The sequence below is a fragment of the Thamnophis elegans genome, chromosome 2 (assembly GCF_009769535.1).
Source record: "Thamnophis elegans isolate rThaEle1 chromosome 2, rThaEle1.pri, whole genome shotgun sequence".
In the NCBI taxonomy this organism is placed as follows: Eukaryota; Metazoa; Chordata; class Lepidosauria; order Squamata; family Colubridae; genus Thamnophis; species Thamnophis elegans.
The window spans coordinates 156,176,453-156,204,330 of record NC_045542.1 but is presented as its reverse complement, the minus strand read 5'-3'; the positions used below and the strand labels follow the sequence as shown (position 1 = coordinate 156,204,330).

Sequence of the window (27,878 nt, the reverse complement as noted above, 5' to 3'; positions counted from 1 at the left end):
GGGTTTCAATTTTTTTTAGAACCTCTTCTGCAGGTATGGCCTGCTTTGTAGGAGTGGCTTGCCGGTCATGTGACCGGGTGGGAGTGGCTTGCCAGCCATGTGAACAGGTGGGAGTGGCTTGGCAGTCATGTGAATTGGCTGGCAATAGCCATCTTGTAAAATGTAGTGAAACTCACTTAATAACGCTCTTGCTTAGCAACCAAAATGTTGGCTCAGAAAGTCTGGCATTTGAAGCACGCAAATCTTAAAGCTGTCAAGTTACAAGAGCCTTGCATCCCTAACCCTTTAGAAAAAAAAAAACTCAGTGGTGTTCAAACTTGACAGCTTTAAGACTTGTGGACTTCAACTCCCAGAATTCCTCCTCCAGTCATGTTGGCTCAGGAAATCTGGCATTGAAGTGTGCAAGTCTTAAAGCTGTCAAGTTACAAGAGCCTTGCATCCCTAACCCTTTAGAAAAAAAAAACCCAGGAGTGTTCAAACTTGATAGCTTTAAGACTTGTGGACTTCAACTCCCAGAATTCCTCCTCTGGCTCTTCATCTTGATGATGTGCGGAGGGATGGGGGGAGGGAGCTGGAACCGGTTCTAAACGGCACTGTAGATTTGTGGAACCTCTTTTATAGAAGAAGTTAGAACTGGCAGGAACCCAGCCCTGGTGTGGTCTTACTAAGGCTTTGATTACTGCCCTTTTTGGTCGCGAGGTGGAACCCACAACCATTGAAATATTTAACCAGGCTGCTAGATAGACTTGACTTCAGCCCACTCCAAAGAATTGTTTTGCCTAGGGATCCACGAGAAAGCAATGAAGTCCAGCCGCCTAAACTGAAGTCTGACACTTAATTGAACTGTTTTTACATTCTTTTTTTTTCCGTTTATCACAGAGATTGAAGGGGTTAAAATGACAGAGTTCGGCTTCCTAGATAGAGCCAGAAATCCCCCCCCCCCAAAAGCTGCAACTGAATTCCTCTTCCTGTCCTTCCTCCTGGATGGCTGGTTTGAAAGGAGGTACCACCTTTCTGTTGTTGCTCCCCCCCCCACCTTTTTTTGGGGCATTTTATATTGCAGATTTGCAAAACTGCAACACAGCTGTGGAAGTGAGTGAGGGAAAAAGACGGTGGAGAATTTGAGGGGAAAAGGCGATCAGGTGGGAGCAAAATAAGAGGCACTGGGGAGGGGGATGTTACAAAGATGTACAGCTGATAAGATCCACACCCACCCACTCCCTTTCGTTTTGGATAGGACGATGCAAAAAAAAAAAAGCTGCAGGATCAAAGTGAGAGACAGATCTGAAAAGAGCAGGAAAAGGGGAAAACTTTATTTTTAAAAAATGGGAATGCAGATTTTTTTTAATATAACCCACTTTCAAAATCCTGCTGCAACTAATAATCATCTGTGCAATGCACTCAGAATTTTAAAGCATAGGGACCCTTTTTAAAAAGGGGGGGGGAGACACACCTTTGCACAGCTTTTTCCCAAACCAGGTTTCTCCAGTTGGAATTCAGCTCCCACAATCCCTTAGAGAGCAGCAGAGGGAAATAAACCTTTAAGGCTAAGGACTGCAAGAGTAGAAGACTGCCTTGCTTTTATCCAAATGAGATCTCTGGTCCAGCCAACTCTTTTCTCTACCCCAGTGCTCCTTAACTTGGTCAATCTTAAGATGCCTGGACTTCAACTCCCAGAATTCCCCCAGCCAGTGGAATTCTGGGAGTTGAAGTCCACATATCTTAAAAGTTGCCAAGATTGAGAGACACTGCTCTCTGTATCTTTCTAACAAGCTAGGTTAGAGCTCTCACATCATCCCCAACCAGCGACTGCTGAGAATTGTAGTCCAACTCTTTGGGATGAGAATGGTAGTCCAGCAGTGTTTGACTGTCTTGGGACGAAGGGCTAAACGTTCATGAAGGATCTCCTGTTGCAGAGTGAAGAGAAGTCTACAGTTTCAGCCTATCCGAAGTTTCTGAGAGGAACTGAGCTAATGTATCTTTAAGAAGATCACACATGAGGATCGATGTCAACAGTGGAGCTACATAACAGCCCCATTCTGCAAAGCTAAACAAGTATGCCTTTTAGTTTTGTGTGGTTCTTTATTTTATTTTCTTTGCCTTCCATTTAGGCCTCTGGCAAGAACAGGATCCTTCTCCAGCACCACCTGGGTTAGCTAGAAAGAAGGAAGCCCTGGTTGTGGGCTCATCTACTCACCTAAGTTTTGGCTCTGCCTGTTGTGGCCCAACAGCAGCCAGCAGAGCTGGCAGCTGATTCAGACAATGAGGAGGTTGGGGAGGAACATGGGTGAGTCTTGGAGTTTGGGGAAGGCTCTGATGAGGGCTCTGTGTTGGAGGCAGAGTGGGGGGCAGAGCCGTATGCCAGTTATCAGCTGCCTTTGGAGTCAAACATCAGTGAGGCAGATGAATAGCTGGAGCCTGTTCCCAGTATGTGCATCCACAGAGTTGCCAGACGAAGGGAACAGCTAAAGAATAGGGGTCGACTTGGAAGTAAGGCCACAAGTGGATGATGAATGGCCCTTCCCAGAGGAAATAAAAGAGGAGCAAAAGAGGAGCGGAGTTTGCAGGAGACAATTAGTTTGCTTAATTGGTTCGTGATTCTACGAGTCTCCTTGTCAAGTTTTGCAGATATCGGCCTGGTAGCTCTCCAAGCCGGATAAGGTCTGTGACTGTAAATCCTCCCCGGAAAGACTTTGCTGGATGTCAATGAGCAGAATTCACAATGAATTAATAAAAGGGATTTTTGACAGGACCAGGAGTTTGCTTCATGCTCTTGGGAAGCCTAAGTCAGAACACTACCTTTCAACTAGTACTTAACTTTCCTAATGAATTTTGAGAAAATGTTACCGGAGACAAGAAAAATAAAGTTCTTAATCCACTCTAATGGGCTGGTGGAGCATAGTTGCAAAATTGTGCTGCATTTTGGTTATTAACCCTGTGTGTGTATATATTTTTCTCCTAGGGGGATTTAAAAAAAAAAAATGGAGGAAGAAGACCAGGCAAGTTGCAGAGAACCTGAGAAGAGATTGGAAGAGGTAGGAAGAGGCTGCGATGCCACTTGTGTAGAGACCAGCGTGAAGTTTGTGGCTAAGGCAACACCATCACTTCTGAAACAGAAGCGAGCAGACGGGTACCAACAGGGCTGGGAAGGCCAGTGGCCAAATTTCTTGAGCTGCCCACCATTTCCTTATCCAAAATGGAAGAATCGAATATCAATGCCTGGCAGTCAAGAACGCCCGTCCTCCTTAGAAGGAGTAGAGGAAGGGTATCGGTGGCCTAGAAAAGAATATGCTACTCAAACTAGGACAGGCTTCTGTGAGAAGGCCCACAGGGCCTGTGCAAACTCGAACTTGCCTGTGAACCCGAAGGAGGAGATGCTGGAGGACATCCTTGATTCGGAGAGGCAGCGCCAACGGTTCAGACGGTTCTGCTACCAGCAGGCTGAGGGCCCTCAAGAGGCCGCTAGCCAACTCTGGGAACTCTGCCACCAATGGTTGAAACCAGAGGAACATACCAAGGAGCAGATCCTGGAGATGCTGGTTCTGGAGCAGTTTGTGAGCATCCTGCCTGTGGAGATCCAGAGCTGGGTCCAGGAAAGCAGCCCTGAGACCTGTTCTGAGGCGGTGGCCCTGGCCGAGGACTTCTTAGTAAGACAAAGAGAGGGACGCCAGCCAAGCTCTCCAGAAAGAGACCAAGGACGCGAAAACTGCCAGTCTCCTTGGAATAATGTTAGTGTGAGGACCGGATCGTGCTCTCCAATAGGATTTGTCGGGTGGGAAGGGAATGGGGAGATCACTTGGGTTCAAATTCTGGCTTTTTTAACGGATTGGGACAGACTTTTGGAGATCTGGTGCCAGGCAGAACAAGAAGTATTGGATTATTGGGCTAACCTAATATAAAGCAAGAGCTTCGGAATAGTTTTTCCCTACCTTGGGCCTTTATAGGACACACACACACAGGCGTTGTTGCCAATTATAATGTTTGCTGTAACAGAAGAGCAGACTTAATGTTAAAACCATGGGAAACGACCATGGTTGTGCTTTAATCTGAAGTAATTTTGAATACATCAGCCACATACAGGTTTTGTTCTATTCCCACCCATTTTGTGTAGTGAGGGCCCTTGTGCGCTTCTCAAAATGGGCGTTCGGCCTAAAGAAGGTTGATGGCTGCTCTGGTTTAGATGCTGAGGGTATCTCTGTGATTGATGAGAGCTGCAGTCTCCGGCAGCCAGAATCACCCAGGAAAAGAAAAGGGTTTATGGTCCAAACTCATTTCCTGCTAAGAGGAGAGAGGTCTAAGTTAGAGCAGGGGTCTCCAATCTTGGCAACTTTACAACTTGTGGACTTCAGCTCCCAGAATTCCTCAGCCAGCTGAGGGATTCTGGAAGTTGAAGTCCACAAGTTGTAAAGTTGCCAAGGTTGGAGACCTCTGAGTTAGAGAGTAGAAATATCTGCCCCACTGCTGGGCAACTTGCAATACTGGTAGTCTTCCACTTACAACAACAATTGAAGCCAAAATATGTGTTGCTAAGCGAGATCATTGTTAAATGAGCTTTGCCTCATTTTATGTCCTTTCTTGCCACAGTTGCTAAGTCAGGGGTCGGAAACCTTAAACATTCAAAGGGCCATAAAGGTCCTAACTGAAAGCCCAGGTTTCAATTCTGGAGCTGACCAGAAGTTCCGTTCCCCCCACCATAGAGTCTTCTCCTAGCTCAGCATCCTTTTTCCTCTGCCAACCGGAAGTTCGGTTCCCTCACCATAGAGTCTCATCCTAGCACGGCATCCTTTTTCCTCTACTGTCCTAACCAAAAGCCCTAACCCTATCAATTGTGGAGCCGACCAGCGACAGGGAGCCGCAGCAGAGGGTTGAAAGAACCACATGTGGCTCCAGAGCCACGGGTTGCCAACCCCTGTGCTAAGTGAATGACTGCAGTTGTTAATTTAAATTCAAATGATCCCATTGTGATGGTTAATGAGTTTGTGTGTGGTTATCTAAAGAAAAACCACTGTTAACCCCATGGGGTCATTTATCCAGGTTTAGGAAGCGCCACTTAAACAGAAAAATATCACATTTTCACAGGAAGCTCCAGCCTTCATCTTGACCAGGATCCTTTTTGAATCTTCGTTCGATATTTTGCTTTCAGATGCCAGAGTCTTTGGGAAACATGCCTGCTAAAAGCCCCATTTCAGAGAAGCTGTCTGATGATCCAAGAAAGGGGCAAGTAGCCAACAATGGCAAGCCAAAGAGTGATAAGGAAACCTTCTTGTTGGGTAGGTCATAGCTTCTGAAGATACTAATGTATGAAATAGCGTATTTTTCTGAGTATAAGACACACCAAGATTTTGAAGAGGCAAATAAAAAAAAAGTTTTTGCACTCTGCAGACCTCCCAAAAACGGTCCGTTTTTAATGAAAATGGCCCTTTTTGTCAAAAAAAAGGGCATGCATAGCCTTTTAGAGGCTTATAGAATGCTCCTGGAAGCTTGGGGGGGGGGCAAAAACAAGCAAAAAAACCAGCCCATTTTTCACTCATTTCTGCCCTCCCGAGCCCCCAGGAGCACTCTATAAGCCTCCTAAAGGCTATCATGGCAATTTTTGCAAAGGGGGCGGAGTTTGGGGAGACCAAAAATGCTGTATTCTGTGTATATGACACACCCAAATTTTCACCCTTTTTTTTTTAGGGGAAAAGGTGCGTCCTATAGTCCCAAAAAATTACGGTAATAGAAAATACTTGTAGCTCAGGTTTTAGATTTTGGCAGTGGCTTTCTGTCTGAGTTTCTTTTTCATTTTGTTCCCAAATATTTCATTACCAGACTAGGTAACATCATCAGTGGGATTTTTCTTGTCCTAACCCTCTTTAGCTTAGATATGTCTTCTGTACTGGTGTGGTCAGTTGGTTGTGTGATTGGTTGTTTTTGGGAGCTATATTTAAATGTGGAATATACACCAACATATCTTTAATCCTAATAGTAACCATAGTCTTCCAAATGCCTTTTGTTATGACTTTTTGTTAGACTCCATAACAGAGTAAGAGAGTTGGAAGGGACCTTGGCGGTCTTCTACTCCAGCCCCCTGCTCAAGCAGGAGATGCTGTACAATTTCGGACAAGCAGCTGTCCAGTCTTTTTTTAAAAACCTCCAGCGATGAAGCACCCACAACTTCTGGAGAGAAGCCATTCCACTGATTAATTGTTCTAGCTGTCAGGAAGTTTCTCAATCATTCCAGGTTTTCTTGTCCTGGTGTTTTCCCAAGCTCCAGAGGGCAGGACAAGAAACATTGGATGGAAACTAATCAAGGAGAGAAGCAACCTAGAATTAAGGAGAAACTTCCTGGCAGTGAAAACAATTAACCAGTGGAACAACTTACCCTCAGAAGTTGTGAGTGCTTCATTTCAGACAAATAGTTGTCCAAACTCTTCTTAAAAGCTTCCAGTGTTGGGGCATTCACAACTTCTGGAGGCAAGCTGTTCCACTGATTAATTGTTCTCACTGTCAGGAAATTTCTCCTCAGTTCTAAGTTGCTTCTCTCCTTGATTAGTTTCCACCCATTGCTTCTTGTTCTGCCCTCAGGTGTCTTGGAGAATAGTTTGACTCCCTCTTCTTTGTGGCAACCCCTGAGATATTGGAACACTGCTATCATGTCTCCCCTAGTCCTTCTTTTCATTAAACCATACATACCCAATTCCAGCAACCGTTCTTTATATGTTTACTTGACTAGGATTGGTCCTGTACAGATCATAGAGAAGGTGTTATCCTTCTCCATGAGGAAAATAAGGAGAAAAAGATGATGTTTCCCAAGATAATAGGAAAGCAGTGAAAGATGTGGCTGGATCTTGACATATTGTCTGAAGCAGAAGAATGATGAAAGAAGGGTCACAGCCTTTCAGCAGTTCAAAGTAAGCCAGGTCAGGAAACAACTATGGAAATGAGACAGGCTAGATTTTTCCTTTCCTCTTATACTTTAGTGCAGTGTTTCCCAATCCTGGCAACTTGAAGATGTGTGGACTTCAGTTCCCAGAATTCCCCAGCCAGTTAGGCTCCTATCATTTGTGTTAATTCTTTAAGATAACCCAGGAGCACAGGTACAGGACACAGAGGTTTGTCTTACAAACAGTGGTTTATATACAAGACTTCTATATACAAGGCGTACAGGGGACACACACGGACACACACACACACATGTATAATAAATGTTATATATAACACTTTTGCTGATAGAAGGGAGACTAGTATAGATCTATTTCAAGCTATTTAGCTCTCATCAGCTAGTCATATCCTTGCCTGGACTGCTTGGGCTCCTTACATATTAGGCAGTTGTATTAACCTCTAAGCCATAAATTCTCCTCCCTTTATCACCTGAAATAGATCTATACTAGTCTCCCTTCTATCTTTAATGGGAAAGCACCAAAACTGGGTGAAATTCTTTTTTCACTTTAATGAAACATGTGTGCCTTGAAACTTGATAAATCACACAATCAGAGTTTTGAAACTGGCATCTTATCTTCTCCACTTAATGAAGCGTACATTATAGTTGTACCCTAATTTGGTAATGATGGATACTCCATGCTATTGGATTGTGACTCACAAGTCTCTCCTTGCAGGGAACAACGACACAGAGGCAAAAGAAGATGGATTCCTTGAGGGGGAAACATCTTTGGCCAAAGAGACAGTTTTCTCATTCCATGATGATAAGGAGACCGAGCCTGGAAATCAGCCAGAACTACAGAGCTTTCAAAAAGACCATCCTAAGAAGACGACCAAGCTTTGCAAAGAAGGTGATGGACATGTTGTCAAAGAAGACCGAATCCAGAATAAAAGCAAAAGAAAATGCACAGAGTGCGGACATCTCTGCGAAGTCAATGACCTTCCTACCAATCCGAAAATGGATCCGGAAGAATTTTACATCTGCCCCCAGTGTGGGAAAACCTTCAAGAACGGAGCGCCCCTAGCTTCCAGCCAGGGAACTGCAGCCAGGGCTAAACCCTATCCATGCTCAGAGTGCGGCAAGAGCTTTGGGACCAAGGCGGCCCTCCTGAAGCACAAAGCAACCCACACGGGGGAGAAGCCCTACATGTGCTTCGAGTGCGGGAAGTGCTTCACGACCAGCTCCAACCTGATCTACCACAACATCGTCCACACGGGGGAGAAGCCCCACAAGTGCGCCGACTGCGGCAAAGGCTTCCACTGGAAGTCGTCCTTGATTACCCACGAGAGGACACACACGGGGGAGAAGCCGTACGCGTGTCCCGAGTGCGGGAAGAGCTTTGGGAACAGCTCCCAGCTCCTGAGGCACAAGAGGGTGCACACGGGCGAGAAGCCGTATCACTGCTCCGAGTGCGGCCGGAGCTTCAACCAGATCGCCTCGCTCATCGCGCACAAGCGGATCCACACGGGGGAGAAGCCGTACGAGTGCTCGGAGTGCGGGAAGGGTTTCGGCACGCGGACCAACCTGATGATGCACCGGAGGGTCCATACGGGAGAGAGGCCGTATAAGTGCTCCTACTGTGGGCAGAGCTTCAGCCAGAGGACTCACCTCATCATCCACGAGAGGACTCACACGGGAGAAAAGCCCTACAGCTGCTCCGAGTGCGGGAAAAGCTTCAATGCCAAAGCGCCCCTGATCACCCACAAAAGGATCCACACCGGGGAGAATCTTTACCAGTGCTTCCAGTGCGGGAAAAGCTTCAGCACCAGCTCCAATCTCCTGAACCACAACATCATCCACACGGGGGAAAAACCCCACAAATGCTTGGACTGTGGCAAATGCTTCAATCGGAAATCCTCCCTGATTACTCACCAGAGGACCCACACCGGGGAGAAGCCCTATGCCTGCTTCGAGTGCGGGAAGCGTTTCATTTCGAGCTCGGATCTCACCAAGCACAAGAAAGTTCACCGGGGGAAGTGGGCAGCCTGTCCTGCAACTTTAGGGTATAGTCCAACATTTGAAGAATCCGGAGATCCGGGACAACACCCTTGCTGAAATTTGATACTTGGTTGACCTTGATCCTATACAGGTAGTCCTTTACTTACAATCGCGATTGAGCCCAAAATGTCTGTTGCTAAGCAGGACAAGTGAATTTTGACCCCGTTTTACTACTTTTCTTTCCACCGTTGTTAAGTGAATCGCTGTAATTGTTCAGTTAGCAACACGGTTGTTAAGTGAATCTGGCTTTCCCCATTGATTTTGCATGTCAGAAGGTGGCAAAAGGTGATCATAGGACCCTCGAGGTACTGCAACTATCGTAGCAATAGCATCTTAGACTTATATACCGCTTTACAGTGCTTTACAGCCCTCTCTGAGCTGTTATAGAGTCAGCCTATTGCCCCCAACAATCTGGGAGCCGGTGGGAATCAAACTGCTGGCAGTTGGCAGTCAACAGAATTCACCTGCAATACTGCATTCTAACACTGCGCCACCATGGCTAGCTATGTGTCAGTTGCCAATTGGCTGAATTTTGACTTCATGGCCATGGGGATACTGCAATCGCAAGGATAAAATCAGTCATAAATCACTTTTCGGTGACATTGTAACTTCATACTGTCACTAAATGAACTGTTGTAAGTGGAGGACCACCTGTATAAAGCGGGTCCTGGAGACAATGAAGTCAAAAGTATTATGGTTGGTAGTTCTCCTAACCAGGGATTACCTCTTTTGCAGTATTTTATTTAGTATCTCATTCCCCAATTCGGAGAAAATGTGGGTTGGGTTTACTGAAATCCTTTTATCTTCCTGTGATATTCTGCCTCCTAGCTTGCCAACCCTCTGATGTTTTTAGAAGGGGAGAATAAATGGGAGGGGAGGGGGATCGCAACTTTTCTTTCCCATCCATTTCTTTCTTCTTTAGAAATGGTCTTCTTGGTATCCACAAGAAAAGTGGAGATGCCCAAATGCGGGACATTATTAGCTGCTCTTCAGAAGTATCCGGAGATTCCCAGTGACCCAGATCATGGTTGTTCCAAAGGTCCTTTTGCAAAAGGCGACTGGATTTTTTTTCCCCTTGAAGACTTTTTCCTTTTCATCCAAGAAGCTTCTTCACTGGACTGAAGAAGTTTCTTGGATGTTGGAATCCATCTCCGGGTGGGTTCCACCACAAAACCGAGGACGACAAAATCGCAGTCGACGAAAGCGCGTATGTGACGTCATCACAGCGCGACGAAAAAGATCGAAAAATGTAAAAATAAAGCGAAAACCTTACCCTAACCCCCCCCAAACCTAACCCTTAACCTAACCCTAAACCTAACCCTTAACGTAACGAAAAACCTAACGCTAACCCTTAAACTAACGCTAAACGTAACGCTAACGCTCTAAACCTAACCCTAAACCTAACCCTAACCCTTAACCTAACCCTTACCTTTATGTGAATCGGCTTGCTGTAATTTAATTTTTATTTCAATTTTTCGATCTTTTTCGTCGCGTTGTGATGACGTCACATACGCGATTTCGTCGACCGCGCTTTTGTGGAACGCGGTTTTGATGGGTCACGCACTGGGTGTACGTGCAGGGCAGTTTCGGCTGCCTGGAACACACGTACACAGGGATGGAGAGACATCGCGCCGTGGGACGCATCGGGAACTTTGCAGCCTAGCAGTCAGGGACTTACTACGCAAGCGCATGTAAGGTGAGCTATGTGAGCAAGCTACCCCACATACCTGCCCTTTTTCCTCCCTCCCCCCACCCTATGCCATGCTGTAATTTTTTATTTGTTTATTTGTAACATATGACTATATACGCTTTTTGATACGCCTTTTTGATGACGTTGTAACTAACTAACTTTCCCAATAAAAGAGGTCCACGAAGTACATTCGAGGCCCCCATCCCGAGGAAACCGCGTCCGGCGTGTTCCTTATCCATTCGGTCCAAGAGTCATGAGCGGCCCGCCAGAAGCGGAGCGCCGCACTTGGATGTGAAGGAAAACGTCTTCAAGGAAAAACAAAGTCCAATTGATTGCCTTTCAGAAGAAGCTGAGAAAGTCATTCATGGGATTCTTGCTTGCCAATTAGGTTTCCCTCACCCACCCCCAAGGCAATTTTTCCTGAAGGAAAAGGGCCATGGATTTTTTTAAAAAAATCTCCTGCCTTGAGGATCGCAGGAGGGAGAGGGGGTTGGACTAGATGACCTACGAGGTCCCTTCCAACTCTTGTTAATCTGAACAGGAAATGGATATGCTCTTTTAGTGGTTTTTTTAAAAAAAGGAAATCTGAGGAAAAAAAATCAGTGGTGGGATGGTGCAGGCAGCCTTGAAAGGGAAGGACAAGCAGAAAGGAATTTAAAAAGCCTTGGGGGCATGGGAGGGCGGGTTTGAAACTGTTTTTCTAACCATCTGTTCCTTGCCCTGCAATCTTCTCTCTTTCCCTGCAGCTCCCCCCCCCCCATGCAGTGAAAATGAATATTACAAAGAACCACAAGCCATAAAAGAGGGTTTAAAGTCACCTTCCCTAATCCAGAATTCTTGCTAGACCTGGCCCCAAACTTGGGTCTCTTACAGGAAAGAAACACTCTCCGCTCCATCTGTAGTGAAAAAGGTACGTTTACTAAAAGCCATGTGCTTACAATAAGCAAAGTCAAAACTAGGAGTTTGACCCCCAAAATCCCCAAGTTAATTTTCCCTTCCCTGGCCCATCCCCCCACCCCCATCTCCCCCTTGCCAATTCACATTCGGAGAAGATGCTTTGGTAGCAGTGCCTGTCCTGGCTGGTTAGTTAAATGGATAGCTGCTGCATTCCATTCCCGGGACAGCACAACTATGTTCCTTTCAGATTCCTCTTATCCCTCACCCTTAAATAACATATAACTGACTGACATCTAGGGAAGCATAGACTTGACAGAAGGATGTCAGCTCTAATAATGCTCCAGATATAGTGGCTACCAATTCTCATAATAACTTAAGCCATCGTAGCCACTGGTTTAAAACACCTGGCTTGTCTTAAAAGATGGACAACCACCATGCCCTGTAAATATTTTTCTCATGAGGGGGGTTAGGGTTAAGGGGGAAAATCTATATTTTAAAACCATTATCAATTAATCTCAAGGCTGGACTTTAAACCTTTCTCCCTGTTTCTGCTTCACTGGGATCAGAAAACTCACCTAGCCGTCAAAATGCAATGCTAGAGAATGAATCCTGCATAGAAAAATTGGAACAGTGGATTTGAGCTGGGCAAATGGTTTCAGTTTCACAGCCATATTGGGATATTTCAATCAGAATAGAGCTGGGTTGGGACCTTGGGGGTCTTCTAGTCCAGCCCCTGCTCAAACAGGAGACCCTATATATACCATTTCAACTGACTGTCCAGTCTCTTCTTAAAAACCTCCAGGGATGAAGCACCTACAATTTCTGAAGGCAAGCTGTTCTACTGGTTCATCGTCCTCATTGTTAGGAAGTTTCTCCTTAATTCCAGGTTGCATCTCTCCTTTATTAATTTCCATCCATTGTTTCTTGTCCTGCCCTCTGATGCTTTGGAAAATAAGTTGGCCCCATCTTCTTTGTGGCAAATCTCTCAAATACTGGAATATTTGGCAGTGGATAAATGAAAGGGTGTGAACTTCCATTCCTAGAATTCCCCAGCCAAAAAAGCACAGCAACGGAACAGAGTAAAAATGAAGAAATTAAATCAATAATACAAATCAAGTGTTTCAAGCGAAGAGAGTATCTGTAGCTCAGGGTTCAGTGCCGGAGTCCTTGGTGCTTTTGAGCTTGGTGGTTTTACTGCAGACATTTCATTACCCAACTAGGTTACATCATTGGTTTCTACCACAGACAAAACTACACTCCCACCAACACTAACAGAGCAAAGCTTGTTTAATCTGAACAAACCCCACCCTACTTCGCAGGGATGATGTTACCTAGTGGGGTAATGAAATGACTGCAAGCAAACTCAGAAATCACCAAAGACTCTGTTTCTCAACCTTATCAAGACTTGGCTGGGGAATTCTGAGAGTTGAAGTCCATCTTAAAATTAGCCACAGTTGAGAAACATTGGTCTAAAACTTTGTATGTGGCTTTGGGATGCTTGTTTAATCTTCACTGCCACCATCTGCAGTACAGCAAAAATGTATTTTGTGCTGGAAAGAAAAATCCTCCATAATCATAACTGGCATGTCCTTTCCTACAGCTCTTTTATACATGTATTCCCTTTGGGTCACGATTTGTGGGTTGGGAATTGCTAGGACAGTTCTGTACATGTATTAGTTGTAGATTCTAAATGAAATCTTCACAAATATTTCATGTTCCATTATTTGTCTCTTTTTGGATACACTTTTGGCCAGTTTTCCTAATGGGTCTGCCAGCTTTTCGTCTTCTTTGACATTTGGATCTCTTTAAACATTGGCACTCCCTTTTCTTCCCCTTGAAACCATTTTCTTCCATATTTCCTGATTGTTCTTTTTTATAGCCTATTATGTCTTTTGAAATTTGTGACTTTCTTAGTATGGAAAAAATAAATGTTTTGTGATGAACTTATTAAATAGTGCCATGTGAATATTTGTTGTTGCTGAAATTCTTTGACTGTTAACTAAATAAAGACTTAAAACCCGAATAATCTATAAATTGGGAGAATTGGGGACTAAATACAATTCAAAATCCCTGCGTGCAGAACATTAGCATATCAGAGAAAAGTTCTAGGGCTGCTTAGAGTCCTGTTTTCTAAATGCAAGGAGCTGGGTACATTTCACCTGCAAATATAAGATTATGCAAGAACTTTTGAGTATCTGAAAAGAAATGTTATTTTCTGCTGCCACAGAGAGGGAGGATTTGAATAATTTAATTGGAATTGTAACAGATTTTGCCTAAATATTAGGAGTAATATGATAAAGCTGTCTTATTGAGTAAAGGAAGTATTTTAAGGGAAGAGATCTCAAATAGCTACATTTGAAAAGATGAAGTTACATGAGGGATGCTCATTTGAAATGAAACAGTCCCTCATAAAATGGGTGTTTAAAGGGACATAAACACTTGCAAATTATTTTGTCATCCCAAACCTGCAAGGAGGGACTCAGGAAAGCTCTAAGGCCCAGAATAAGGTAAAACTAGCAACTAAAGTAAAAAAATAATAATAAAGTTGTAATATGTAAGGAATAAAAAGAATGTCAAGGAAACAATAGGTACACTACAGGTAGTTTTACAACCAGTGCTGCTTTTGATACGTTGGGTTTTCTCTTCCTTCCTTCCTGCATGCAAGTTAAAACAGGCAAGGAATTAGAGAATACCTACCTACCCTGGATGAGTACAAATAACCTTCACCTGATGGTTTACATCTGGGGGGGGGGGGTTTGAAGGAGCTGGCAGGTATAATTTCGGAACCACTGAATGTAATATTTCAAAACATAGCAAAGAGGAAATGCCAGAGAACTGAAATAGTGCTAATGTGGTTTCGAATAACCCTGGCAATTGCATCACCATAGGTGTGTACTACAGCACTCAAACAAACAGAACAAATCGATGGTTTTTTTTAGCCAATTAGTTAGCTAAGACGGATAGATAAGAAAGATGGATAGATAAGATACAGGGCAATAGTAATGGGAGAGTTTAACTATCCTGACATCAACTGGAAGATACACTCTGTACCTAGTGGAAGATCAAACAGGTTCCTGATGATGAATATAGCAAACAACTTTGTCTCCCAAAAAGTACAGAAGCAGACTGCAGGGTTATCTATACTGGTCCTAATACAGAATAATAAGAGTTGGAAGAGACCTTGGAGGTCTTCTAGCCCAACCCCTACCCAACAGGAGAGCTTATACTATTCAGGTCTGTTAAAATCTTCCAGTTATGAAATACCCAGTTTCTGAAGGCAAACTGTTCCACTTGTTGATTGTTCTCACTGTTAGGAATTTTCTCCTTATTTGTAGGTTGTTTCTCTCCTTGATTAGTTTCTATCTTTCCTTTACTGTTTTGCCTTCTGGTGCTTTGTAAAATAGGTCGACCTAATAGGTCTTCTTTGTGGCAGCCTCTCAAATATCCCCACTGCTATCATATTCCCATCCTTCTTTTTACTAGACCAGACATAACCAATTCCTGTAGCTAGTCTTCATGTTTTTGTCTCCAGGCCCTTAAGCATCTCAACATCTTTTTCTGTAATGTGATGACCACAATTGGATGCAGTATTCCAGGTGTGATCCAATCCAGGCTTTATAAAGCAATACTAACACTTCATGTGATTTTGATCCTATGCATCTCTGTTTATACAACCAAGGTTTGTGTTAGCATTTTTGGCTGCTGCCGCACAATGCTGGCTAATGTTTAAGTCAGTGTTTCTCAACCTTGGCGACTTTAAGTCCTGTGGATTTCAACTCCTAGAATTCTGGGAGTTGAAGTCCATAGGATTTAAAGTCACCAAGGTTGAGAAACACTGGTTTAAGTGTGGTTTAAGTGATCGGGACTCCAACATCCCTCTCACAGTTACTGTTTTCAGCTAAGCTGAACAACCGTGGCAAGACAAGGTCGTAAAATGGGGCAAGGCTTGCTTACACACAGCTTTGCTTAGGCACAGAAATTTGGGTGGTTGGCTGTTAATGCAAGCGCTGAGTTATGGGCAATGCTCCTCCACAGGGATTAAGGAGGACAAGTATAGGCCAAGAAGCAATGGGTGGAAACTAATCAAGGAGAGACACAACTTAAGAGCTAAAGAAGACATTTCCTGACAGTTACAACAATTAATCAGTGGAACAGCTTGCCTCCCGAAGTTATGAATGCCCCAACACTGGAAGTTTTAAAGATGTTGGAGAACCATTTGTCTGTAGTGGTGTAGGGTTTCCTGCCTAGGCAGGGGGATGGACTAGAAGACCTCCAAGATCCCTTGCAACTCTTGTTATTCTATTTTATTCCCCCCCCCCCACCATCTACTACGTGCCCAGCGCCACGGCGGCTTCCACGCAAACTCGCCCCCCTCCCCCGCCTTCGCGCGTCCGCCAAAACCCGGGCACGTGCCAGTCCTTCGGACTCGCCCGCGCGCCCCCCTCCCCCGCAGGGCTTCGCTCGGCCGCCCCCCCCCCCCCCGGTGCCCGCGCGCTCCCGCGCCTGCGCCTGTTCCCTTTTCGCAAAAGGTTAAAGGCACCGAGCTCTCCTGCCTAGAAAGGTCCAGATTTGTGGCGGGAGGGGAGGGGGGGCCGGGTGGAAATGGGTGGGAAGGGTCGTCGTCTCCGCCGCTGCCTCCTCCTCCTCCTCCTTCCTGTCCTGGCTCCGGCTCCTTCCTCCCTCGGTGAGAAGCTGCCCTTTGTATGCTTCTCCATCCCGGGTGCCATGGAGAGGGTCACCCATTCCTGAAAGTTGGGATGCAGCGGCGGAGAGGCGCGATGCAAAGGCTGCAAAGGGAAGGTGAGTGCCGGCCAGGAGGGGAAGCCCGGGCTGGGGGGAGAGGCTTTGCAAGGGTTGCAGGCAGGGGAAAAGAAGATCTGGCCGGGCACCATAGGAGTTGTAGTCCGGCCAGCCGCTCCAGCAGGCAGCGCGCTTTTGCTGCAGCATTGCTCGGCTGCAAAGCCGCCTTGCGCGCAGTTGCTCGGCTGCAAGCCACCCTTGCTGGAAGACCTCCTGAGTAGGCGGTGTGTATGATTTGTGTGACGATGTGCCCCCCCTTTTTTTCCGGAGCAGGGTCGATTTTTCTTCCCGTGACTTTGGGGTGTGATTTTTAAAGCCCCCCCTCCCCCTCCAGAGAGAAAGTAAGAAACTTATGATCCGGGATCCTTGATCAGGAAATAAGATCGCACTTAGGGAGAGAGGGAGAAAAAAAACAACTTAGGTTCAATCCTGCCCTTGCTTGTTCAGAAGTTTTACTAAGGTCCGTAATGATTTCAGGTTGAGTGATATAAACAACCAAGTTTCCCACCTGCTCAGTAATCCGAGTTTGGTAAACATTAGCCATTGAGGAGTGGAAAATGATGAATAAAACATCAAAACACATAGGAATGGTATTATTAAAGCGCAGGGGAGGTATAAAACCGTGCAAAAGCTGCTATCCCAGAATATTTCTAAATCAGCCTTAGCTTTTAACTTGGAATGCATCCCTTTATTCAAAACGTACACTGGATCAAAATAAAATGAATTGTATGCCTGCATCCGGTGTAACATTAAAAAAAAAGAGCTGTAATTAAATTCAATAATGAAAACTATCAGGAGTCTAGTTTTTAATCCACAATCTAACTGGTTAATTTTCTCCCAATTTTTGGAGCTTCCCTAAATTGTTTTTAATAGCTTTCTAAAGGACTGAAACCACTATTTTATTTTTCATAAGCATCTTTTAAAAAGCAAAACAGCTGAAGTGCCTGCAGCCAAACGGATATTAAAAAAAATAAAAAATATGATTCCTGATTCCAAATCAATGTTTACCCTGTTGTAGAAATGACAGGTCCAAAATTCATTCTAAAAGGGAGAAAATGACCTTTTTTTGCAATTGTTTTGATGAAACAATCAGGAAAGGGGCACATGCCCCTTAAATTTAAGCCTTGTTTTTTATCCTTTTTTTCCTGGATTTTTAAAATTACGTTGCCCAATAAAGAATCTTGGAAAGTTACAAAGTATTTTGGAAAGTTTCAGTTGGCCTAATACAGTGTTTTTCAACCACTGTGCTGTGGCACACTAGTGTGCCGTGACATAGTGTAAGGTGTGCCGTGGGAAAATTACTTTATATATAGTCAATATAGGCACAGAGTTAAATTTTTTTAACATTTTCTAATGGTGGTGTGCCTCGTGATTTTTTTCATGAAAAAAGTGTGCCTTTGCACAAAAAAGGTTGAAAAACACTGGCCTAATAAAGCAGAAATAGTCAAGCTTCCAGATATTAAATGTCCTACAACAATCCCTCACAATGGTCAGGTTTGCTGGGAGTTGCCCTGAATAACTTTGCTGATTCTCCATCTCTACAATAAAGGTATCCTCAGAATTTGGATTAACTGGCCTGGTGTTTGCTCCTTAAGTAGCAATTGGAGACCCCTGCTGATCTATTCAAACCCATCCAATAGTGGAATAATAGATCCTAATCTACTTTTTATCCACCCCAGGCTACACTGATTATACAGTGATGTGGGATAAACTGTGGGGTTTTTTTTCTCCTGAGTTCTCCCAAGATCTTCTATTCAAAGATCTATTTCCATTTTTACTAAATCCTCAAGGCCCATCTATTGTTAATAGCAAGACTGTGTTCCTGCAGCTGTCCCTCAGGTAACCTGTGCCATGCAACCACAGAACTAAATCGGAACTATTTAGGTAGTAGGGTATGAAGATGGATTTAGTTTTTAGCTCCAAACAGCTCTGGGATTCTAGGCGGTTGCACTAAACACCAGCCACTAGCAGTCAACCTGCTAGTTAGGCCAAGCAAATTGGGACAAGAGCATTAACAGCGGATTAATTTCTTCCTCCCGCTGCCAATGCAGAGATTGACCTGGAATGGCCCTGCAAAAATCAGAACCACTGTAATGTAGGACCTTTCGATCTCTCTTTTCTTTTTTTTCCACAAACATAAACTCCAGGAAAATGGAGCAGAGGAAAATGGGATGTACAAAATAGGATTGGTAAATTTCCCCCAGTTTTGTCCGCAATAGTACTGACCACAATCAGGCCCACAATAGGATCCAGGACCTCAATAAAAAGAAGCCAGAAGATATGCCGTTTGGTGTACTTTCTACCAGCAGTGTGTATGTGTAAAACTGCCCTGGTTTGAATGGGTTGTCTGAAAGCTTAGTGCCAGTTCGCAGTGGCAGCTGTTTTCTCTGACATAGTAGCTGAGTTGGTTGGGCATCTTATGCAACTGTAATCTTAGAATTAAAGACCAAGGTGGTTCCCATTCCATTTTGAGTACAAGGATTTTTTTCCCCAGTGTCAGAAAAAAAAATCGTAGTTGTTGAAATCGTAGTCGTTCCTTCCTAAAAATCTATTCTGTGGTTTTCTTTGCAAGCATCTTTTTTGGCACTCTAAATTGAGGGCTGCAAAATTATTGTTGCTCTGGCTAAAACAATAGGAGTAATCACAAGGGGTTAGAACTCTTACAGATTTTCAGGTAAGTTGGAATAGATTTTTTGATAAATCATTCTGATTTCTGTAATTAGAGACATCAGTGCAATGTTTCTCAACCTAGCCAATTTCAACTCTCAGACTTCTCTGGCCAATCTGCTGGCTGGGGAATTCTGGGAGTTGAAGTCTGCAAGTTGGAAAATGGCCAAGATTGAGAAACACTGCATTAGTGATTAGACCTGGAAGATTCTGCTTGCATAGGGGTATCATAGAATTGAAAAAGCCTAACTTAATTTCTGTGTGTGGACCCAAATTAAAACTGATATACAGGCGATCCTCGGCTTAAAACAATTCATTTAGTGACAGTTACGACAGCACTGAAAAAAGAGACATGACCATTTTTCACACAACCATTGCAGCAATCCCAAGGTCACATGATCAAAATTCAGATGCTTGCCAACTGGTTCATATTTATGGGGTTGGAGTGTCTTGGGGGGGTGTCATGTGATGAGATTGTGACCTTCTGACAAGTAAAGTCAATGGGGAATCCAGATTCACTTAACCATGCTACTAACTTAACAAATACAGTGATACGCTTAACAACTTTGGCAAGGAAAGTCTTAAAATGGGTCAAAACCCACTTAACAAATGTTTCACTTAGCAGCCTAAATTGGGGGCTCAATTGAGGTCATAACTCAAAGGACTACCTGTAGATGACTGTTTTAATATGTATTTCTGCTGAAGTACAAATGGTCTTGGCATTAGGTGGGTGAGAAAAAGCATTGAAAGAATCCAATCATTTTTTTTAATGCAGTGATTTTTCTCCCTTCTATTTAGCAGAATAATGAAATTTGTCCCAGAAGAGAAGGAAAAGAGTATCTGAAACATTTATATTAAAATAAATATTTAGAACTCAGGATTCCTGTGGGATTTTGCCTTTTTCTGGCCACAAACCTGGCACTCTTTCTTGCTTGTACAAAGGGATAGCAGTGATTTGCATTCCCACAGTCTTATCACAATTCTCATAATATCCTATAGAGAAGATTCGTCTTCTCATATTCCTAATCTTACTTATAGTCTGAGGATAAAACTAGAGCCTTTGAGGTCAATCTGCCTGACATTAACTGCTCCCTAAAGTATTTAGGTTATTTTAAAAGCCACTTTCAAGTACAACATAGGGTTGAAATGTACAGTAGACATCAAACTGCAGTCATCATTAGGCAATTTTCTTTTTCCAGTTCAGATTGTCCAGCCAGCAACTAAGATGGCATCGTGTCACCTGTGGAGTCCAAAGCTCCACGCAAACCAAGGGGAAAGAAACTCTCATATTCTCCGCGGGGAAACTGCAAAAAACATCCTGACAGGGGCAGCTCTACTGCAAAACAAGCAGGGACTGGACATAGGCCTGCAAGAGAGCCAGAAAACTCAACATCAGAAAGGATTGGCAATGGTGCCTTCTCTTTACTCTGTTTGGAGACCATCCCGGTTGTTCGAGTCGGTCTCCGAAGAGGACATGATGGCATTCAAGGCTTCCTATCGGATGATGAAGCAGCCCAACCAGTTGTCCAAGGAAGGGCGTCCCATGGGGAGGCCCATCGTGCAGGGCCTCAGCAGGGAACCACAGAAAGCACCCGAGAACTTGACAAGATCGGGGCCTTTGAAAGAGCAGACCTCGACTGAGGTCGACCCTGAGAGCTTGGAGATAAAACGCCAACACTTCCGGCATTTCTGCTACCAGGAAATCGAGGGCCCTCGAGCGGTCTTGAACGAACTCCAGGAGCTTTGTCGCCAGTGGCTTCTGCCGGAGAGGCGTACCAAGGAACAAATTGTAGATCTGGTGATCCTGGAGCAGTTCCTGACCATCTTGCCACTGGAGATGCAGATCTGGGTCTGTAAAGGTGGTCCGGCCACGTGTTCTCAGGCCTTGGCCCTAGCAGAAAAGTTCCTCCTCCGGTTGCAAGAAACGGAGTCTGGTAAACAAAAGGTAGGAGCGTGCTTCAAAGACAGCCTACAACAGGCTCTTCCAATGTCACAGTTTTGAGATGGGACTTCAAAATGTGGCCTTCTTGGAAGTCTACAAAATATAGCCAGGTATTCTCACTAGGGTATATAATTTAGCAACCAAATGTGGCTCAAATTCTGCCAATTCTTGTGGCCCTTAATTTCTAAATGCGGGTCTGCTATGAAAAAGCCAAATAAAGTTTGAGGTTGCAGACAGTAGGAATATTGTTTCCAAATCATGTGAATTAATAGTAGTAGTTTCCATCTATTTTGCCTTGAGGAGATCCCTTATGGGTTTGCACAATACACAACATGCTTTCTCTGGTTTTTGTTTTTTAATTAGCTCAGTCTCAGGATCCAGTTTAGGCTCCAATAACAATAATTGTACGAATGCAGCATACTTTTAAGTAAATTGTGTGAACCCAGCCACCAAGACTATCTCTGAAAGTTCATCCAAAGAAACTGGAATTTGTTCAGAGAAAGACATCTGGGGAGGTTGATCAAGGTGAAACCCCAAGGAGAGGATAAGGGAACTGGGTATGTTTAATCTAAAAAAAAAGAAACCTGATGCCTGACAATATGTTGACGTGATGAACCGTTTAGTGGGCTCAAGAGACAACCAAATACATTTCTGTGCAGTTATTCCACCTTTGCAGTCTGTTGCATTCACTTAAATTTATGTTAAGATTATGACATCTCTTGTGGTTTATACCAGCGGCCCCCAACCTTTTGGGCACCAGAGACCGGGTGGAGAGAGGTTTTTCTGTGGACTGGAGGGGGGCATGGTTTCATGTGCTGCCTGCAACCCATGATGGGGCTTTGCTTGTTTGTGCGGCCTGGTTTCTGACATGCCAGTAGAAAGGCCAGGGTTGGGGACCCTTGGTTTATACCATTTGCAGGATGACATAGGTAGTCCTACATTTCTGCAATATGTCTTCTCATGCCTTTTTTTAATGAACTGCATATAAATCTGGGCTGCGCCAACCGAAATGAGAACAAAACATTGAGGACTGGATTTACCAGCATTTTTAGGGCACTTCAAGGAGCATAAAGCAATAATTTATCTGTTTGTTTTGATTTAGCTACAATATCAGGGCTCCTCCGTTCAATCCCTAGGAAAGAAAACCCTTTGACTCCATAGATTAGAGAAAAGGTACTTTTACTAGGAACGAACTCAATACAGCAAAGTTCAGGCAAGATCTAAAGAAAATTCATGGAAAGCAATGAGTTAAACAACCCCAGAGCCATCCCCCCCCCCCCCCCCCAGTAGTCAGGCAACCAGAGTTCAATCATCATTCAGAAAAATGTTTTGGGAAGTCCCTGGTCCAGGGGCACCGTTCCTCCTTCCTACACTCCGAATCCTGGATGGTTGGTCTTGAAAATTGCTAGACAACCCTGGCCTCTCTGAGACCAGGCCTTCTCATAGCTTCTCAGAAATTTCACTTCCACCTCCTGCATGCTTCTTATCCCAGATACCCAGTGCTACACACACACACACACACAGTTTCCATGGCAGCTGGCAGCAAGTTTGAAAGAAAGCAAAAATGCAGGCTGACATACAATCAATGAACAGTCAAAACAGGAACAAGTTGGGATTGGTGGTTCAATACAAAAACAGATGCCAAAAAGGCACATGTAGAAATAGTAGATGTGACTTACCCTCTTCCCAAAACGAGTGGGCAGATGTGGCAGAGTAGCTATTGAATGTTATTTTGGAAAGTAAAGTACCGATTGCCCTTGACTTACAATCATTTGTTTAGTCACTGTTCAAAGGTATGTTTTGTTGGGGGTGAAAAAAATGACTTCATCTGTCCGTTCGATTTCTATAGCTGCCCAACTCAACTAAGTGACTCTGGGTGACTTACAGTGTTCCTTCAGTCACATTATCAGAAATGAGGCTCTTGCAACTAGCAGGAATTTATAACATCCCTGGGTCACCAGATAGCCATTTGTGACCTACCCAGGGAGCTTCTGACAAGTAAAGTCAGTGTGGGAAGCCAGATACACTGAACTTAACTAATGTAGCAAGAAAGGTCAGAAAAATGGACACAATTCATTTAATGACTGCATTGCTTAGCAAATAAAATTCCTAATAGTTGTAAATTGAGGACTTCCAGTCCAGTCGAATGACCCCCAAAAAAGAGTATAATCAGGCAATTTTTTGATGAGTTGGAAAGCAGGCCTGGCTGTGACAATGGAAGTTTGGTTCATTGGACTAAAGCAGGGGTCTTCAAACATGGCAGCTTTAAGACTTGTGGACTTCAACTCCCAGAATTCCCTAGCCAGCTTCCTTAGCATAGCTGGCTAGGGACTTCTGGGAGTTGAAGTCCACAAATCTTAAAGCTGTCAAGTTTGGAGACCTCTGGACTAAAGGAATTTGGAGATACATAGGGGAAGACTATAGGAATGTGGTGGCTCAGTGGCTAAAATGCTGGGTTTGTCAATCAGAAAGGTCAGCAGTTCGGCAGTTCAAATCCCTAGTGCTGCATAACAGAGTGAGCTCCCATTACTTGTCCCAGCTTCTGCCAACCTAGCAGTTCAAAAGCATGTAAAATGCAAGTAGAAAAATAAGACCCACCTTTGGTGGGAAGGTAACAGTGTTCTGTGTGCCTTCAGCATTTAGTCATGCCGGCCACATGACCACGGAGACGTCTTCGGACAGCGCTGGCTCTTTGGCTTTGAAACTGAGATGAGCACCACTCCCTAGCGTCAGGAACAACTAGCACATATGTGCGAGGTGAACCTTTACCTAGGGGAAGACAGTTATATGATCATCCATCCTTTTTTTTCCCCATTATAAAAATCTGAAGAAGGATCCTTGATTCTTTTCCAAACAAACTTGCTTAATTTCTTTTAAAGCAGCTGACCATATCAAAGCCTTCTGCCTACATCTTGGCTAATCAGGCACATTTGCTGTGTTTTTTCCTTCAGGTGCCTGGACTTCTAGAGGAGGAATTGGTGAATTCCCCCACATCTGAACGTGATCCCTCAGTTACTGTGGAAAGCTGTATCTCCATAGATGAGGAGGAAGATGAAGCCGTCTTGGGTAAGACTGAAGGTCTGTTTATCAACATCTTCTTCAAGAAACCAGGCCCAAGAAAGACAAAGGGAGGACTAACTTGCATAAACCTTAATTGAAATCCAGAATTTGCCACTATAATTTGTGGATAGTAACGCCTGTCCAGTTTTTGTGCAGTGTTGATCTCTTTTACTCAGTAGTAAAGATCAATACTTAGAGCCAATCAGCCTTTGGACATGTGGAGAAGATTGGTCTAATCTGTTCTGATGAAATAATTCAAAGGAAAACAATGGGACACGGATACTATTTTCTTCTTCTTTGGAGTTAAAAAACTGGATTTCTTTCCCCTGGCAGGAAGTGGCTCAGGGCTTTGTGATACTGGAGTTGCTGTGTGTGCACACAATATATTATTTTTCTTCATGAGACCTCATGGCATCTCCCGCAATATATGCTCCTATATACCATCTTCCCCAGCCTTCTGTCCCTCAAACACCTTGATGGGAAATCCCTAGGTTAAATAGCCAGCATGCCAGATGCATCTATAATACAAGAGAATAGAGAAAAAAAAGAACATTTTCAGAGCAAAAAAATAGCCAGCATATGAAAAGGTATCAGCTGTCTTGGGAGGGCATTTAACATTTGCAGCTACACTCTCTACCCATCTCAAAATATTCAGCAGGAAAATTCTTAACCATATAAATTACAAGTAGTGAAGAGGAAAAGTAAAATAATAAAGTTGTGGGGAAATTATAGAACATTGGAGGTAAATAGGAAATGGGATGTCTTGGAAATTCTGGGTGGCTGAAATAGTAAAGCAGCGTCTTCCAACTTCAGCCATTTTAAGCTGTGTGGATTTCAATTCCCAGAATATCTCAGCCAACAATGCTGGTTGGGGAATTCTGGGAATTGAAGTCCACAGATCTTAAAATGGCTGAGATTGGGAAAGAATAACGGTTTCATATAAAAACATCGGAACAAATGTTAGAAAAATGTTAGTAACCTTTAGCATAACATACAAAAAGAGCTTATAGCAATATGACATTTCGATAATGCATTTTAGGCCATCATGTTTAATAAATAAAAAATGGACCCTGCACATGTGGAAATATGCTAGGAAGGAGAGATGTTTAATAAATAAACCACATTTACTACTAAAATAAAAAAGGGTGAGGTGGGATTCACATATTTTAAAATTATTACAAGTTTTAAAAACTTAACTGCCCTCTAGTAAGTTACTCCACTGAGCTGAAAAGTGAAAAATACATTCATTGCAATGCATAAATTATAATTTAAATTTTGACTAGGCAATCTTTTTGCAGTTCAGCTTCCAAAGACTGAATTTTCTGTCTTCCAGAATCCTTTAGGAGTTGGAAGACTTTTGTAAAGTAGATTGTGGGGCTTGCTTTGAATATTAAGAATATTCTGCTATATTTCTAGCTCCAGGTTTGGTAGGAGTCAGTTTTGGGAACTGAAAGCCAAATCTGGCCTAGGTTGTCCCTCAGTTTACCTTCCCAATAAGTAACTGAATCGGAAGATCATTTAAAAACCGTTTATTAGGGTACCCTGATTAAGTGGGATCTCTCTATGAAAAAGGAGAGAGAACCTTGAGACCCATTATTTCACTCCTTTTTATAATTAACAAAGAAAATACAAGAGGAAAGCTGATTGGAGAGGGTAAAAATAACCTCCCCTTTGCCTAGGAAATCAGTTGCATGTCGTCAAACATGTTACATATTTTCATCCTGTAATACCACACATGTTCATTAAAATGAGGTCTGATGTCAGAAGGGGCGTATAAATTGTAAGGAAAAAGGTTGTTTGGAGTTCACGATAAACCAGACCTCAATTTGTACTAACCAACTTTTTCTTATCTGGAGCTAATCTCCAGCTTGTTTTATCAGTTTAGGATTGTTAAAAGCTAATAAACCTGAACATCATTTTTAAAAGAGAGATGATAAATTAAAATACAAAGTGACTATGTTAGTTAACAAATTGCAAAACCCATGCCATAGCAATAGCAATAGCAGTTAGACTTATATACCGCTTCATAGGGCTTTCAGCCCTCTCTAAGTGGTTTACAGAGTCAGCATATTGCCCCCACAGTCTGGGTCCTCATTTTACCCACCTCGGAAGGATGGAAGGCTGAGTCAACCTTGAGCCGGTGAGATTTGAACCGCAGCTTAGCAGTCAGCTGAAGTGGCTGCAGTACTGCACTCTAACCACTGCGCCACCTCGGCTCTTTGCAGGGCCATTTGCCCCTCATAATCAGAAGCTTGGATAGACCTGCTGGTCAGGGGTTTTCCATCTGTTACAGTGTAGCTTAGGGCAAGGGTTGGCAACCTGCGGCTCTGGAGCCACATGTGGTTCTTTCCTCCCTCTGCTGTGGCTCCCTATCGCCAGTCGGCTCCACAATTGATAGGGCTTTCGGTTAGGACAGGTAGAGGAAAAAGGATGCTGCACTAGGAGGAGACTCTATGGTGGGGGAACCGGACTTTCAGTTGGCTCCAAAATTGAATGGGGAGGGGCTTCCAATTAGGATCTTTGTGGCTCTTTGAGTGTTTAAGGTTGCCACCCCTGGCTTAGGGTGAAGGCAGTCCTTTGACCTGTCCAGCAAGATCAGTTTGAACATCTAGCCAATGAATCTTCATGCTTGTTCATGGGTTGTTTGCTTGCTTCTTTCAGAACCTAAGGAGTCTGCACAGGACAACCAGAAGCAAAACCCCCTTCTGCTGGGAATATCGGAGCCAATGGAGTGGGGCATCCCTTTAGAAAAAATCACAGGAAAGTTGATATCCAATCCTGAGCTAGAAGAGATTCACAGGAGCCACCAGGTGCATTACCCAGGGAAAAGTATAAAACAGGCTCGCCGTTTGGGTGAAAGTGAGAGGAGCTGTCAAGAGGCACCTGTCAGCCAGAAGAAGAAGAATAAGAAGACAATGACAACCAAGGCCGTGGCTGAAAATGGCCTATGTCCAAGCCTGGGTTTGTTTAAGAATCAGAAGGTACAGACTGAGAAAGTGCAGCGATGCAACCCTTGTGAGGAACGGTTGTCTAAAAAGCCAAGCTCAGGGACGCAGGAGAAAGCTGGAGAGCCACCATCAAAAGGCTGGCCGCGTGAGAGTGACTTGCCCAAGCGTAGCGCCGCCCTAAGACGGGACGAAGAAGGACCCGAAAACCAAGAGGTGGTCTGCAAGTGTAAGGCTAAGAGGAAAAGCCCCGAGAGCAGGCGTTTGCCTCAGCCCAGCTCTGCTCACTTGGGAGCGCCGCCGAAGGGAGAAAAGCCGGCCAAAGGCACCCCCTGCCGGAAGAGGCTCTCCTGGGAAACCCCTTTTCCGAGTCTTGACAAAACTGATCCGGGGGGGAAACCGCACCAGTGCTTCGAATGTGGTAAGAGTTTTAGCCAGAAAGGCAACCTCAACATCCACAAGAAATCCCACACGGGGGAGAAGCCGTACCCCTGCTTGGAGTGTGGGAAGCGCTTCGTGACAAACTCTCGGCTGCTGACCCACAAGCGGGTGCACACAGGCGAGAAGCCATACAACTGTTCGTACTGCGGCAACAACTTCAGCCAGCTGGCGCACCTGGTTCAGCACCAGCGGAGGCACACCGGGGAGAAGCCGTACAGCTGCCCCTACTGTGGGAAGAGCTTCAGCGTCAAAGCCAACCTGATCACGCACCAGCGCACCCACACAGGGGAGAAGCCGTACGAGTGCTCCGAGTGCCCCAAACGCTTCGTTTCCAGCTCTGATCTTAAAAAACATAAAAAGGTGCACACTGTATAGGTGTGTGTCCATGAGTAGACCTAAGAATGATCACCCTCGTTCTCCCCTTTATAGTAGGTGGAGACGCCCTTGAGTATTTTTAGTGCACTGTGAGGATTAAAATAATAAAGTCTCCTTTTTTTAAAAAAAATCACAAAAAGA

At 44.1% G+C, this 27,878-nt stretch overlaps 2 protein-coding genes across 8 annotated transcripts; both read left to right on the top strand.

Moving 5' to 3' along the window:
• The first annotated feature begins 917 nt into the window (after positions 1 to 917).
• On the top strand, positions 918 to 9,075 carry LOC116504745 (zinc finger protein 2-like). Of its 4 annotated transcripts, none has more exons than XM_032211959.1 (5): positions 918 to 1,003; positions 1,917 to 2,055; positions 2,963 to 3,734; positions 5,144 to 5,270; positions 7,599 to 9,075. In XM_032211959.1, the coding sequence occupies exons 3-5, from the start codon at positions 2,982 to 2,984 to the stop codon at positions 8,975 to 8,977; spliced, it is 2,259 nt and encodes a 752-aa protein (XP_032067850.1). In that variant the 5' UTR covers positions 918 to 1,003; positions 1,917 to 2,055; positions 2,963 to 2,981; the 3' UTR covers positions 8,978 to 9,075. The 4 variants fall into 4 exon arrangements, with proteins under 4 accessions (XP_032067850.1, XP_032067849.1, XP_032067848.1 ...); XM_032211958.1 differs by having other exon boundaries at positions 927 to 1,092; XM_032211957.1 differs by having other exon boundaries at positions 927 to 1,142.
• A 6,924-nt stretch (positions 9,076 to 15,999) lies between these two features.
• LOC116504749 (zinc finger protein 436-like) lies at positions 16,000 to 27,878 on the top strand. 4 transcript variants are annotated; one of them, XM_032211965.1, is made up of 4 exons: positions 16,000 to 16,068; positions 20,174 to 20,919; positions 23,868 to 23,994; positions 26,638 to 27,878. In XM_032211965.1, the coding sequence occupies exons 2-4, from the start codon at positions 20,200 to 20,202 to the stop codon at positions 27,735 to 27,737; spliced, it is 1,947 nt and encodes a 648-aa protein (XP_032067856.1). In that variant the 5' UTR covers positions 16,000 to 16,068; positions 20,174 to 20,199; the 3' UTR covers positions 27,738 to 27,878. The 4 variants fall into 4 exon arrangements, with proteins under 4 accessions (XP_032067856.1, XP_032067857.1, XP_032067854.1 ...); XM_032211966.1 differs by lacking the exon at positions 16,000 to 16,068 and adding an exon at positions 16,104 to 16,307 and having other exon boundaries at positions 20,179 to 20,919; XM_032211963.1 differs by lacking the exon at positions 16,000 to 16,068 and adding an exon at positions 16,104 to 16,307.